Here is a 15,821-nt window from a genome sequence, read left to right on the forward strand (position 1 = left end):
CTAATGATATAGCTACTCTGGATGGCATTACCCTGGCCTCCAGCACCACCGTAAGGAATCTGGGAGTTATCTTTGATCAGGATATGTCCTTTAACTCCCACATAAATCAAATCTCAAGGACTGCCTTTTTTCACTTACGTAATATCACAAAAATCAGGCACATCCTGTCCCAAAAAGATGCAGAAAAACTAGTTCACGCATTTGTTACTTCTAGGCTGGATTATTGCAATTCCTTATTATCAGGCTGCCCTAACAAGTCTCTAAAGACTCTCCAGCTGGTCCAGAATGCAGCTGCACGTGTATTGACTAAAACTAGAAAAAGAGCCCACATTTCTCCCATTTTAGCTTCACTACATTGGCTTCCTGTAAAATCTAGAATAGAATTTAAAATCCTTCTCCTAACTTACAAAGCCCTTAATGATCAGGCACCATCATATCTTGAAGAGCTCATAATACTGTATTATCCCACTAGAACACTGCGCTCCCAGTATGCAGGCTTACTGGTGGTCCCTACAGTCTTTAAAAGTAGAATGGGAGGCAGAGCCTTCAGCTATCAGGCTCCTCTCCTGTGGAACCATCTACCGGATTCAGTCCGGGGTGCAGACACCCTCTCTATGTTTAAGAGTAGGCTTAAAACTTTCCTTTTTGATAAAGCTTATAGTTAGGGCCGACCAGGCTCGCCTTGGATCAGCCCTTAGTTATGCTGCTATAGGCCTAGACTGCTGGGGGACTTCCCATGATGCACTGAGCTCCTCTCTCCTCCTCCTCCTCTCCATCTGTATGCATTCATGCAACATCAATGCATGTCACTAACTTTGCTTCTTCCTCTGAGTTCTTTGTGCTTTCTCATCTCACAGGAAAACCTGGGTCCCGGTCCTTCACAGTCCTGATGGCATCCTTCCCCGTCTATTGATGCTTATGCTTGTTGTTGTTGTTGTGATTGTTGCTCTCCTGTCCCCCCTCCCCCTTTCCCTCTCTCTTTCTCTCTCTCAACCCAACCGGTCAAAGCAGATGGCCGCCCACCAAGAGCCGGGGTCTGCTTGAGGTTTCTACCCGTTAAAGGGGAGTTTTTCCTTACCGCTGTCGCCAAGTGCTTGCTCATGGGGGAATTGTTGGGTCTCTGTAAATTAAAGAGTACGGTCTTGACCTGCTCTATGTGAAAAGTGCCTTGAGATGACTTCTGTTGTGATATGGCGCTATATAAATAAAAATTGATTGAATTGATTGAAGTAAGATAGAAATTATGAGTGTTTTATTGTTTTGGTAATACAAGCTAACATTAGCAACGTCATGCTAAACAAAACGTACCTTATTTTATTCTAAAGTTAGACATTATTGATAGCGAGATAGCGTTGGCAGGATAACGTTACATATTTGTTACATATATATTTTATTTATTATCCGTTCGCAGAGTCAAGTACTGGAGGTTAGAGGGAGAGGAAGGGGCCGAGTTAGCGGTGCTGCTGCAGGCAGGACCAGGCGAGGGAGGAGAGCAAACACCGACACCGCAGAAGCAGGGGAAGAGGCTGGAAACCCTCCAAAGGGACCAAAGCGACTGAGGTTTGTGACGCTATTTATACAATTATTTTATCATATTCCTACTCGATCTGCATGATATTAAAAATGCCAATACAACACAAAGTTGTATTTACATAGCAGCTCTTTGCTTTACATTACTGTAGTCTGTATAGTTTGATGTATTATCAGTGTAACGTGAGTCAGTAGCCCCTTTTACACAGCCCGTTCAAGGCGGGAATACTGCGCCTGTAATTCGCCTCGCTGTTCTGTTTAGCCCGTATTCAGACCAAATCAGGTGGCGCAGTGCACAGCTGCAGGGTTGAAGAGGTGTGTGGGTGTATTTGTGCTTTAGAAGCTAACCGCTGTGAAACAATCAGAAAATAACCGTTTATTGATCTGATTCACCAGCTTCCTCACTAACGTTACTAGCGCCCCCTCTCTTCATTCACCCTCTAGCTCACTCGACCATAGCTGCTCTCTCTCTCTCTTTCTCTCGTCTTTTTAAAATGAGTCGGGAAGCCGATAGAAAAGTCTAACTTTACTTTTAACATTATCAAACGAAGAGAGATGTCCTCCCCTCGGATCCTCTTTACGGCTATAATGCGGGTTCTCTGTATAAAAGAGGCTACTGAAAACATCAGCGACACTACTGAATGATTATATAAATACTATATAGGAACAGTATCGAGCAGCAATATTTTGACTTTATTTAAAAATCATGTTATTGTTGTAGACATGTCTGGGAACACTGGACAGCCTACAATCCATATTCTGCACTACCATTACCATATTTCCAACATATCATGAAACTTATAACCTATAAAGCCTTATCTGTGTTTTTCCTGTGTTTTATTTTTTCAGAAACTTCTTGAAGAGATGACCTTGGAGGAGCACAGGCAGCTCACCAGTGAACTGCTTCAGAGGCAGCCAGGGCTCATTTTTGATGCCTTGATGATGCATCAGTGCAGGCATGGTGTCCCACCGTTTGCTGGAGTGCCAGGGGTACCATGGTGTACTTGTAGTAACTGTACAGACATGCCTACGGACCGGGAGACGAAATGCTGTGGCCAGTACCCTGCAGATTGTGTGAGCCTAATACCGCACTTCCCCCAGTACTGTCTTGAAAATGCTTTTTATGCATTCACAGGTGGTACTGGGAGGACATTTTTGTATTTGGCCAAATCAGGAAGCCTGGGGTTGACAACCAGGAGTACCGTTATGCTGCCTATAGACATTTCATCTATTGACAGCATGGCTCTTTAGGCCAGGGAAACCGACTTGTCATCCCCACTTGCTGTGTTTGGAGGATCAGGGACAAGTTCCCTGGTCCTCCAAAGACATCACACTGGTTTCACACCTGGCCTCTGCGTTTCCCTCCTGGTCCTCTGGAATGTCCACACAGTATCTCAGGCACTCACACACCTGCCTGTTCATCATCAAGGCATCAAATCATCTCATATTTATTTGTTACATTTCTGATATTTTATTTATTTTATACTTGTTCTATATATTTTCTATATTTATATATTTTCTGGATAATTATTAAACTTTTTGTTTATATATTCACATTTGTTCAACTTAACTGTGCAAGTTTACCAAATAAAAGATATTCATCAGATGTGCTGTGGTAACTGCAATGACAAACATATTAATATATACTTATACAATGACAGTATTTCCCTGCAGTCAGTATATTCTCATTACCACTTCCGCCATTAATTTATATTGTCATTATTTATATTTATAAAGCAACATAAAACAGTAGTGAAGTTGGAATACCACTGATCCTCAGAACAGGGCACTGTAGTACATGTTATGGATTAATTTTCATTGCCACTTCAGGTTATGTTAACTGTAATTCACTAGTTTTAACCACAAAATAAAAATATAAAAAACAACATTAAGAATAATGACATTTGTAATAAAAATATATCTTATTTGACAGAAACATTTTTGGACATCCTTTTCAATCTGGACAATGAAAGGATAACATAAACATGCAGCTTTTACTGTTCAAACAAACATTTTGACAGCTTATTCTGTGTTCTTCAGAGTTGATTCTGATTAAGACAGAATAATCTATCAAATCATTAGTCTGTTTGAACACTAAAAGCAGTGTGATTAAACTTATCTGATCCCCTTCCAGCATTCAAATTGCTGCACATATAATAGCTGACATGGGTCAGACCAAAACCACACCAAAGGTATTCAGTTTACTGCTCTGGATGAAGATGCTCTCATGGCAGGAGCAACACCCATGATTCACTGGCACTGCTGTTCCTCATCTGCTCCAGGAGCTGTGTGTAGAGCAGCAGCCGCAGGGAAAAATGCTTCTGTGGAAGACAGTACCATTACACATAGAGATAATTTACTATTTCATACATTTTATACAGTTGTATTTGTGAAAATAGTGCTATTTAACCAAGAGTAGGACTTACAGGGTAAGTTAATATGCTACATAGGCAAACAAATGTGTATCACTTACCTAGACCTCTCCTGACTTGGTCTGCAATACTTCTGATATGGCGGGTGTGAATGTCACAGACATGGTGAATAATGCCAACCCATAGTGCCTGAGTAAAATAAAACAGCACAAATGAATGAACTTATTATAAATTATCTATCTATCTATCTATCTATCTATCTATCTATCTATCTATCTATCTATCTATCTATCTATCTATTTATCTAATGTGCTCACCAGAAACTGTTCAATCTTATTCCATGCAGATTTTCATCCCAACAACAGACTAGATCAGATTATTTAATTGATTAACACACTTTCAGTCAGAGACGAGTAGCTATTCAGTGAAATCAACTTTTGTTGTCTTTGGTTGTAATAAAAACCAGCGTACTCCCAGCCATCAATGGCACATGGTGAAATACCCCTGACCTATTACACAGTCACTTTAGGATGAAGATAAAGGCAATACCATGCATCGATGCTACAGGACCTCTCTCATAGCTGGAGAAACAACAGCAACATCAAGAAAATAAGTTCTTTATGACAGAGTCACAAACCCTTGTAATACATTATGTTATGTCCTAAGATGCTGGGAGCCTTGGCTGGCCTGGATAAACACACCAAAATAAATAACAGAAAAATTCTACTTCAGACTGATGAATGTAAAATTAAAACTCTGGTAGCAATTACATGTTTTTCAACATTGAAACAGGGAAAACGTTACTTGTGTTGGACTATAAGCTAACTTTGCCCCCCAATGTGTACATATGCTCCTAAATGACAAATTAGGAGCAAACAATGAAATCACGGAGCACTGAAAAAAAAAAAAAAAAAAAAAAATATATATATATATATATATAAAAAAAAAAAAAATATATATATATATATACATATAAATTCACAGAATGTATTAACTCGGTGATGAGCAGACTTCTCCCCAGTTTATCTTTCACACTAATTCATTACTCTGACTTACCATCTTTACCACATTACCAGCGCTAAATATCTTAGTTATCAGTCAATGTGTTGTCTAACTGTCACAGAAAATGAATCAGTCATTGGGTTATTAGCACAACATTGCTTCCCTGTTGTCTCTTGTCAGACCACCAGCTCCATGAGAGGCACAAACCGAAGCTAAAGTGTGCTAATATTTTACATTACGTGGCAGCGTTTCTTTTCAGGGAAATTAATGTACTGCTAATAAACACTGCACGTCATCTAGGTTTTGAACCATAACCAGCGGGGCAAAATAAATATACATTACACTCTTACCTGTCCAGCAGTAAACAGGAAGCTTCGGCGTCAGTCTGCAAACATTTCTTTCATCAGGGATTTCCATCTGGGTTTATTCTCATTTTATGCCGTTGCTTGTCCCGATTTCGTTTAGCTTCTTCATGTTTTTTTGCTCAATGTTTGTCCAATGGCTATGATTGATTTTCCTTCTTTTCTCAGCTTCAAAATGGTTTGCTTTTCTCCCATGGACAGCTCTCTGATCTTCATGATGGTTATCCTCTTTAACAAGAAATGCAGTCTTTATAGGTTTAAACCCAGGCCAAAAAGTAGACTAGTCATGCAGAGCTATTTAATGTTTGAACAATCAACCTTAAAGGCAACACCTGGTCAACAAGAAACACCTGTCAGTCACATGTTCCAATAGTTTTGCTCACTTGAAAAATGGGTGGGTTCAAACAAAGGGTGGTATGTCCTGAGTTGTTTAATGCATCTAGATGTCAATACCAGGAAATAAAAGCCGACATTCTGAACTCTTGTCTCATATTCATCTTTTGATCTTAAACCCAAATGTCTTCAATGAACAACAAAAACAAGGGAATTTGCCTTGCTGTTCCAATACTTTTGGAGGGGACTGTATGCTCTTTTCAATTTTCATGTGACAACTACTGCAAAACCTTTGGGACCAAATTATGTAACACTGACAATTGGAGAGTTAATTGGAGAGTTAAAAGAACATAAGAACCGTAGGGTTGTTAGACAGATGAATCACAGCCTAACCAAAAATGTTTTAGAGCATAGATATGCCAAAAGACACCAAGCTGTACTACTGGTACCCTGTCATGTTGCACAGCGCATCAAAATGGCATGACCTGGTGAAAATAATTAGCTCCAATAGAAAAATATTAGGCCATGATATGTATGGTAGGCTAAAGCCTCAAGCCTGCGACCAATCGACATCACCAAACTGTTGCATTCTTCAATTGTGATGCTACTCCAGGCTTTTACCGCAGCTTCTTTCAGTTCTTGTTTGTTTCGGGGGGGTTCTCTCTTCAGTCTCCTCTTCAGGAGGTGAAATGCATGCTCTATTGGGTTACGGTCAGGTGATTGACTTGGCCAGTCTAAAACCTTCCACTTTCCACTTTCTTTCAGGACTGCAATACCATAATATGCTCTTTTCAATTTTCAGGTGACAACTACTGCAAAACCTTTGGGACCAAATTATGTAACACTGACAATTGGAGAGTTAATTGGAGAGTTAAAAGAACATAAGAACTGTAGGGTTGTTAGACAGATGAATCACAGCCTAACCAAAAATGTTTTAGAGCATAGAAATGCCAAAAGACACCAAGCTATACTACTGGTCCTAATTGAGATAAAACCCCTGTCATGTTGCACAGTGCATCAAAATGGCATGAACTGGTGAAAATAATTAGCTCCAATAGAAAAATATTAGGCCATGATATGTATGGTAGGCTAATGGTACATAATTTGGCCGATCTGACCAGAACAGATTCGTGTCAATAACAATAACTTTACTTCAACCACGAATGAAACAGGCCACTGTTTATTGTGTGAGAATAAGCTATCAATTACATTTCTAGTCTCATATATGTTCATGTTTAGAAGATACTGTCTTTCTGTTTGCCATCGCTCTGCCCTCAGATACAATCCTAAAACTGTATTATAAATCATTTTATCATCAAATCAATTAAAAGAAAGAAACAAACAAGACATATTAAAAACATATTGGGTCAATAAATAGTGCTGAAAATAACTGGCCCATTGTTCAACCTAATTACCACAATACCAGACCCCTGGTCTATGGTATTGTGGTGCTAGTGTGCTCTCACACATCTCACACATCTTTGTGCACATGGAAGATGCAACTAAAACAGGGACCCACTCATACAAACATTGCTTGATAGCCACTAATAGTGATCAAAAACTCCACAGGATACTTTTAAATTTTTATTTCATTCTGAAAGTTGGAGCTAGCGAAGATTTTTAGATTTCTTAGATGGTAATAAGGCATCAAAAAGATCTGCTGCTCCCTCATTTGTAAACCATTATTTATTTTGATCTGTACTGAATGTAAAACATATTTGAAAAGTCTTTCTGATATTGACTAACGATATTGTACCCACATCTCTGTTATCTCAAAAATCTTTGATCTCTCTATTATTCTGTATTTCTACATCTAAATGCAAACTGTAGACAAACACTTCTTAAGGATCTTTTACTGCACTTTTTGAAAGTATTGTATGGACATGGCACATTGTGCTGTAAGCTGTTATATATCACACATGTAACTGTAGAGAAATTATTTCTTATATTTTCTTCAGATCATAGACTCATTTTTTTTACTTTTTTAAAGAATTAGAAGCACACATACAATTATTTAAAATGTCTGTTGCTAAGTTAAATTTGCCACATCTACAGCTGAGGTTGGTCTACCAGGTCTCTGCTGCAGGTTCATATACTGATCTTTGCAGCAAGTGTGAATTGATCCTGTCATACTTCCCTTGGTTTGGCTGATCCAGTCGGATATTTTGCTCCTCACCATCCCAAACCACCCTGACCACCCAATTTTCCTCTAAAATTGTATCCCAACAACAAAACAAGAAAAGCAAAACAATGTGAATAACAAAAAGGCTTGTTTATTTTAAAAAGAAGCGTTTATACTGAACACAACTTTGCAGTAACACTGGTTACAGATGTGTCATGTTCAAATTCTACTGGACACTTTATCTGTGGTAAATATGAGAAGCATGGACACTTTGCATCTGCATCTTCCCCTACACAGCGTCAACACAGTGAAGCAATACTTTATCATACGCCAGATAAGATCGAGCACATGAAAAACTTTCCATTAAAGCAAGACTTGCAAGGGATACGATATATGGTTATATCTGACAAATGATGTAAGCATTCAGAGAGCAATCTTGTGACACTCGCCAGACGCCGTTTTCTGACAGCATGGTGCAGCCCATATCCCCGACAGATCCGTTTGGCTGCCCTTCACCCCATTTGGTGAAGGTCAGACGACGGTTTTTCATATCTGTCTCAAAATGACCCTCTGCTTTTTTATTGTTGACATAGATCCAGACCATTTTGTCCACTTCACCAAACAGCTGAGTCAGTGCGCTGTTCTCCTCCTCGTTCCTGGGCAAAGCCAGCTCTAAGTCTTGTTGGGAGCAGAACTCGATGGCCTGGGAGAAAGAGCCTCTCTCCTTGTTTGACACAAAGTATTTCTGACCAACTCTCCGGACAAAGTCGTGCTTTACAGCTGAAAAAAAGAAAACAACATGCCTGATATCAGAAATATATGGAACCCCCAAAACATAATATTTTTTTATCTTGTGCACATAACATATGGATATTGCTGGCACAAATGATCCATTTTGTTTGCTCCAGTAATTATCTTGTGGACACGACATGCAATCTTGTGAGCACAAGATAATAACTTAGAAACCAATACTCTGAAGTTGTGATGAACAAGATAAAACATATCATCTCTCAGGACTTTGGTGGCTCCATAGAAATAAATGAGAGAAGAAATATTGTGTTTTCAACAATCCTAAACTGAATTGTCATTTTGGCCCTCTGGCTCATCAACTCTATTCAGAAAGTCTTTGTTAAAACACACTTAGTTTGACATGTTTGTTCTTCCTCTGACTGAAGATCAATATCATTTCTTTAGCTTCTCAACCGGTTGAAAGAAGGTCATTTGTCCACTTAACCACAAGTTTTTGTTGCTCAAGATAAAAAATGTTTTTTAATATTTGCAATTATTTACATGTTTCTGAATTGCCCCATTGAAAAATAATGCAGTATATACAAACACAGATACATTAATATTAGTGAAGCCAACTATTGTAACATTTCACTTTCTCAGACAACAAGACGGGATAATCATACATCAGAAATACTTCACTTCCTGTAACACTCACTTGTAGTTCTTGAATATGATACTTACCCAGCTCCAACTTAGAAAAGCTTTTCTTTAAGGCTTCAAGGTCCTTGTCAACAAAGTCAAGTAGATCTGGATCAAACAAATTAAATGCAGTTACTGCCAATAAGTTGGACCTCACATCTGTCACCAGATTGTTACAGATGACAATGACAGACAGTCATTCATTTTTACTGACCATGACAGCAGACCAGAGCTAGTAAACCAATCACACATGGACACAATAGCAGGTACACCTTACAATATAATACAATCCAATACAAAGGCCGACATTCCCTGTTATTTTCTCAGACTTTTGAATGCCCCTTTTAAACACATGTAACTGTTTTCACAGACTGTGTAGTACTTATCGTGATGAGGACACTGATCTCCATGTGTAAAATTGGGGGTGTATCCCTATAAATGCATTGTATTTTAATATTTACATACTATGGCCTCAAAATATAACCAAGTTGAAGTAATATCACACAGAAACAACCTAAACAAAAATCAAACAGTCAAGCTTCAGGAAGGTATTGTTGCTGAACTGAATTCGTACATGTGTTTACCTTTCTGTGTGTGTTTGTGTGTTTACACATTATCTGACTAGACTCGTGTGTTCATGCGTTCTGAAATTTGCTTTAGATGTACTATTACTGCATCCTGCATTTTAGAGAAAAGACAAACTGTAATTGTTCAGCTGATGAAAATAATTCAGTACAATTTATATATGTATTGTTTAAAGTTTAAAAAGTTATATAACCTCGTCCACACATTACAGCAAATCCATCATGTCCATCACGTCCAGGGAGTCCAGGGATTCCACGGGGTCCACGATATCCAACACGTCCCGCCCGTCCTTGTTCCACAAAAGAGCAGGGAAAGAGACATAAAACAAGACTCATAATACATAGCAAAGATTATGCTTGTTGTTTATTTGAAAAAAAAATCTATGGATGAAAAATTGACATAATTGCAATGCTCAGATGATTAGGGGGGAAATGACAGTATTTAGCCTGAGCATGGTGCCAGAGGAAAAGCCATGCTGTAACCTGAAGTCATAAGGGTTTATCCTCTGATTAGCATGAATGTATTGAGAGATTTGAATATCAGTCTTCTGTGACAGCTGACACACACACAGAGTGAAGAATAAGGAAGGTGACATGAAAGGATCTGGGGAGGTTTGAGAGAGGTTTCAGGATTGTAGCTAAAAGCAAACTCATCTGTCTGTCCAACTGGTAGGGTTGCCAGATTGTAGAAAACAAATCATTGAAGTGTAGACCTAATGTTGTAAGGAGCATGATAGCAGTGAAGTTGCACCCACACCAGGTTTCCCAGGAGATTTTGTCTCACCTGGGGGACCAGGAGGACCAGGAGGACCAGGAGGACCAGGAGGACCTGGAAGCTGACTGTAGCCAACAGGAGCCATCAGGCAGAGGACGCAGAGCAGGAGACACAGCCTCATCTTGTGAATGCAGAACTTCCACGACTTATTCTGGTTGCAGAAAGCAAGCAAGATTTTCTGATGCAGTGATTAGAAAAACATTACTTAAACATTACTGGTAACCTGTTTGTCTTTGTAATCAGTAATACATCCCACTGGAATCAAAATGTTCTTAAACATATTCTCTGAATACATATTTGAAATATAGTTAAGGATTTTCCTATTTTCAGGCCCCACAAGGAATAGTATTTCATCATAATGTACATCCATTAATTTAAAGTCTATAAAATTAAATCAAAGGTGTTCTGCTCAGTCTGTAGCAAAGTAAGAATTACCACTTCATTACAAATGATATGACTCTAATAGTTCCAGCTGGTTGTGATACTTCAGGAAAAACTGATGAAATTTTCAGGGCAATTAAAGCATCTCAATAACACTAAATCTAGTACCAAAACGTAATAAACAGAAAGGAACTCACCGTATAAACCAGGAGTGATCTGCAGGATATTCCACTTTTTTACTGCCTCCAAAGAAAAATGACCAAGAATGTGTTTCGAGCTTATGTGTGAGAAGCTTAGTCCAGAGTGAACAACGGATGTCGTGGTTTATGTTGATGATATCATGTGGTATATGATACAGAAGATAGAAGAAAAGCTGAGTCTTAGAGCCCCCTTCAAGTTTAACCAGCAGTTCTGTGAGACTGCAGAGCTTATTGTGGAAGGATTTCCTTTCAAATGAACTCACAAACAATATTTCTCTATAATTAAATAAATAATAAATTACAAGTACGTTAACACACTGTACAGTACATCAGGGGCGCCGGATTCATTACAGAAGTGCGGGGGCCAAAAAGTTTCTGTGTATGTGTGTTTCGCGGACACAGACGCACTCCACATGTGCGCACTAATAAACGTGGTTGCAACTTGATAACTTTCCAGAGTTGTGAATATTACTGCTGTGCAGTGTTTTTCTGATCAGTCTTTAAACCCAATAATCTGTTACTCCAACCTGCTGCTGGATCATATTTCATCGTCTCACCGACACTTTAAACAACACGCCTGCACCAACGCAGCCCCTTATTGTTTTACACAGGACTGCTTTTTCACCATGAGGGCTTCTTTATTACAAACAATTCTATCATACAAACCTGGAATCTGTGTAACAGCTGATCTCTTTATATAAAGTCAATGGTGTGGATTAGTAGCAGAACACTGAACATTAATTACCGTCAGATCCTGACTGATCCTTTTAATGAAGTTACCGTTGTTGTGCCACGTGCGTAAATGCGCACATCACTCTGTCAATTTAAAGATGCACTTATCGTTTCTGCTGCTGTGGGATGCTGCAGGTGTTTAATAAAGTTAAAGGAAAGAATCTGATGCACAGCAGCTGTGAGCAACAAACAGAACATCAGTACTGATGTTTCTGCGAAATCCCGGATACAATCAGTGACACCTGAACAACATTAATGTTAAATCCAGACATTAATCTGACACGTCTCAGACCTGCCTGAGTCATATCAATAACTGTATTTTGACATTTGGCATTTCAGTAGATTATGTTATAGATGCGAAATACTAGAGAAGTAAAAGAAGCAAAAGGAAGTTGGTTTGTTATTGTGGAGAGCTCTGTGTGCGCGCATCTCTGCTAATTGAAGCCGCGCAATTTGAGGCTTTTGTGCTCTCTGCAGTTTTCATTATGGACCGATCTGTGTGCTGAAATGTGACTAAAGCCTGAAACACTAGAAACAGCAACTTCACTGCCTGTAATACATCAATGGCCTGTATGCATCTTCTTATGTGCACCGCCATATTTCTCCCTCTCCTCCTGTCGCTCCACATTAAGTTCCACTCTGTTACATTAAAATACCGGTTTTGAGGAGCTGACGTGCTACGGTAAGCGTATTGTATCATTTCCGGTTGCCGACTGTGTATACTGATAGCGTTGTTGCTGCTCTCATCTCAGTTGATTTTCCTATATATATATCACATTACTGTTGATTAATATCTGCTGTATATTTAAACTTTCGCTAGTTTTACACAAGCACTCTCAGCGCTTTTCTCTTAACGACTTTTCTCGCTAATCGCACAAGTTGTTAGTCACTTTAGCTCTGCAGCTAGCACTAGCAGCTAACTCAAACTAAGCAGTTAGCGATGGCTTCTCTCTCTCCCTCTCGTTCTCCTGCTCTCTCTTGCTCGGTGTGCCAAATGTTTAGTTATTCCTCTGCCTCCTTTAGCGATAGTGGTAAGTGTAATAAGTGTAGTCTATTTGCAGCACTGGAGGCAAGGCTTAGTGAATTGGAAGCGCGGCTCCGCACCATGGAAAAACAATCAGCTGCTAATATAGTTAGCCAGCCCCTAGTATCCGGTGCGGGCCGACCTAGCGTAGCTCCCACTCCCCCGGTAGCTCCCGAGCAGCCGGGAAGCCAGGGCGGCTGGGTGACTGTCCGAAGGAAGCATAGCCCTAAGCAGAAGCCCACGGTTCACCACCAACCAGTTCATGTTTCTAACAGGTTCTGACCACTCAGCGACACACCCGCTGAGAAACAAACTCTGATTATTGGCAGCTCCATAGTCAGAAACGTGAAGTTAGCGACACCAGCAGCTATAGTTAAATGTATTCCTGGGGCCAGAGCGGGCGACATTGAGTCAAATTTAAAACTGCTGGCTAAGAATAAGCGTAAATATGGTACGATCGTCATCCATGTCGGCGGCAACGACTCCCGATTACGCCAATCAGAAGTCACCAAAATTAATGTTGAGTCGGTGTGTACATTTGCTAAAACAATGTCGGACTCCGTAATTTTCTCTGGACCGCTGCCTAATCTGACCAGTGATGACATGTATAGCCGCATGTCACAATTCAACCGCTGGTTGTCGAGGTGGTGTCCAGCAAACGATGTGGGCTTCATAGATAATTGGCAGACTTTCTGGGGAAGACCTGGTCTGATTAGGAGAGATGGCATACATCCCACTTTGGATGGAGCTGCTCTCATATCCAGAAATATGGCCAAGTTTATTAGTAAACCAAAACTATGACAACCCAGAGTTGAGACCAGGAGGCAGAGCTGCAGTCCTACACGCTTCTCTGCGCTTCCATTAGAGCAGTTACCCACCCAAAACCACATAGAGACTGTGTCTGTCCCCCGACCACATAAATCAATTAAATCCAAAGTATATAAAAGAAGAGTCATTCATGAAAATCTAGTAAAAATTAAAACCACTGCTGCAATAGTACAACAAAATAAGATAATTAAATGTGGACTCTTGAACATTAGATCTCTTTCATCTAAAGCAGTTTTAGTAAACGATTTAATTTCAGATCATCGTATTGATTTATTTTGTCTCACTGAAACCTGGCTGTGTCATGAAGAATATGTCAGCCTTAATGAATCCACTCCCCCCAGTCATATTAATACTCATATTCCTCGAGACACTGGCCGAGGAGGAGGAGTTGCAGCCATTTTCAACTCAAGCCTAATCATCAACCCTAGACCTAAATTTAATTATAACTCATTCGAAAGCCTTGTTCTTAGTCTCTCCCAGCCAACCTGGAAAACTTTACAGCCAGTTCTATTTGTTATAGTGTACCGTCCTCCTGGCCCGTACTCTGAATTCCTATCTGAATTCTCAGAGTTTTTGTCGTATTTAGTCCTTAGTACAGATAAAGTAATTATAGTAGGTGATTTTAATATTCATGTGGACGTTGATAGTGACAGTCTCAGTACTGCATTTCTCTCATTATTAGACTCAATTGGCTTCTCTCAGTGTGTAAATAATCCCACTCACCGTCTTAACCACACCCTAGACCTTGTTCTAACTTATGGGATTGAAATTGAACATTTAATAATTTTTCCACAAAATCCTATTTCATCAGATCATTTTTTAATAACTTTTGAATTCCTATTACTGGATTACACACCATTAGATAAAAATGTCCTCACTAGATGTCTATCTGATAGTGTTGTAGATAAATTTAAGGAAGCAATTCCGTCAATACTGAATTCACTGCCATGTCTCAATACTACAGAGGACTCTTATGTTAACTTTAGTCCCTCCCAAATTGATAATCTTATTGATAGTGCTGCAGGCTCACTAAGACAAACACTCGACTCCATCGCCCCCTTAAAAAAGAAGATAATAAAACGTAAGAGGTTAGCTCCATGGTATAACTCCCAAACCCGCAAATTAAAGCAAACATCGCGAAAATTGGAAAGGATTTGGTGTTCCACCAAAGTAGAAGATTCTCGCTTAGTCTGGCAAGATAGTCTTAAAACATATAGGAAGGCCCTCTGTAATGCCAGAGCCGCCTATTACTCAGCATTAATAGAAGAGAATAAAAACTGCCCTCGGTTCCTTTTCAGCACTTTGGCCAGGCTGACAAAGAGTCATAACTCTACTGATCCATGTATTCCTATAGCTCTCAGTAGTAACGACTTTATGAGCTTCTTTAATGATAAAATTCTAACTATTAGAGACAAAATTAACCATCTCCTGCCCTCAACAAGCACCGTTCTCTCCCCAAACACAGGAACCTTGGTAATGGCAGTAAATCCTGACATGAATCCTGACATATATTTGGACTGTTTTTCTCCAGTAGACTTGTCTGAACTAACTTCAATGATTTGTTCAGCTAAACCATCAACCTGTCTCTTAGATCCCATCCCAACTAGGCTGCTTAAGGAAGCCTTACCCTTAGTGAGCACTTCTTTACTAGATATGATCAATCTGTCTTTAGTAACAGGCTATGTACCACAGTCCTTTAAAGTAGCTGTAATTAAACCTCTTCTTAAGAAGCCTACTCTTGATTCAGGTGTTTTAGCCAATTATAACCCTATATCTAACCTTCCATTTCTATCCAAGATCCTTGAGAAAGCAGTCTCTAATCAGTTATGTGACTTTCTACATAACAATAGTTTATTTGAGGATTTTCAGTCAGGATTTAGAGGCATCATAGCACAGAGACAGCACTGGTGAAAGTCACAAATGACCTCCTAACTGCATCAGACAAAGGATTTGTCTCTATACTTGTCCTGTTAGATCTTAGTGCTGCATTTGACACAATTGACCATCAAATCCTTTTGCAGAGACTGGAACATTTAATTGGCATTAAAGGAACTGCATTAAGCTGGTTTAAGTCCTATTTATCAGACCGATTTCAGTTTGTACATGTGAATGATGAATCCTCCGTGAAGGCAAAAGTTAGACACGGAG

At 39.5% G+C, this 15,821-nt stretch overlaps 1 protein-coding gene and 1 long non-coding RNA gene across 4 annotated transcripts; one reads left to right on the plus strand and one right to left on the minus strand.

Annotated features, from left to right (window-relative positions):
- The first annotated feature begins 1,233 nt into the window (after window positions 1-1,233).
- LOC121884955 lies at window positions 1,234-2,997 on the plus strand. Its single transcript, XR_006092435.1, has 2 exons — window positions 1,234-1,560; window positions 2,380-2,997. It is a non-coding gene; the product is annotated as an uncharacterized LOC121884955 (long non-coding RNA).
- Window positions 2,998-7,852: 4,855 nt separating this feature from the next.
- Window positions 7,853-11,458, minus strand: LOC121884944 (mannose-binding protein C-like). 3 transcript variants are annotated; one of them, XM_042394072.1, is made up of 5 exons: window positions 11,087-11,458; window positions 10,518-10,659; window positions 9,928-10,023; window positions 9,192-9,257; window positions 7,853-8,501 (listed from the first exon to the last, which is right to left on the minus strand). In XM_042394072.1, exons 2-5 carry the CDS (start codon window positions 10,627-10,629, stop codon window positions 8,119-8,121), a joined length of 657 nt encoding a protein of 218 aa, XP_042250006.1. In that variant the 5' UTR covers window positions 10,630-10,659; window positions 11,087-11,458; the 3' UTR covers window positions 7,853-8,118. The 3 variants fall into 3 exon arrangements, with proteins under 3 accessions (XP_042250006.1, XP_042250007.1, XP_042250005.1); XM_042394073.1 differs by having other exon boundaries at window positions 10,518-10,686; XM_042394071.1 differs by lacking the exon at window positions 11,087-11,458 and having other exon boundaries at window positions 10,518-10,846.
- Between the last annotated feature and the right edge of the window lie 4,363 nt (window positions 11,459-15,821).

The sequence above is a fragment of the Thunnus maccoyii genome, chromosome 18 (assembly GCF_910596095.1).
Source record: "Thunnus maccoyii chromosome 18, fThuMac1.1, whole genome shotgun sequence".
NCBI classification, from domain to species: Eukaryota; Metazoa; Chordata; class Actinopteri; order Scombriformes; family Scombridae; genus Thunnus; species Thunnus maccoyii.

Excerpts from the sequence above, each read along its gene's own strand:
- LOC121884944 (XM_042394072.1), bottom strand. The coding sequence starts at position 10,629 with ATGAGGCTGTGTCTCCTGCTCTGCGTCCTCTGCCTGATGGCTCCTGTT. Across the intron at positions 10,024-10,517 it reads TGGTCCTCCTGGTCCCCCAG|GACGGGCGGGACGTGTTGGA; the intron begins GTGAGACAAAAT and ends TTGTGGAACAAG. Across the intron at positions 9,258-9,927 it reads TGCTGTAATGTGTGGACGAG|ATCTACTTGACTTTGTTGAC; the intron begins GTTATATAACTT and ends TGTTTGATCCAG.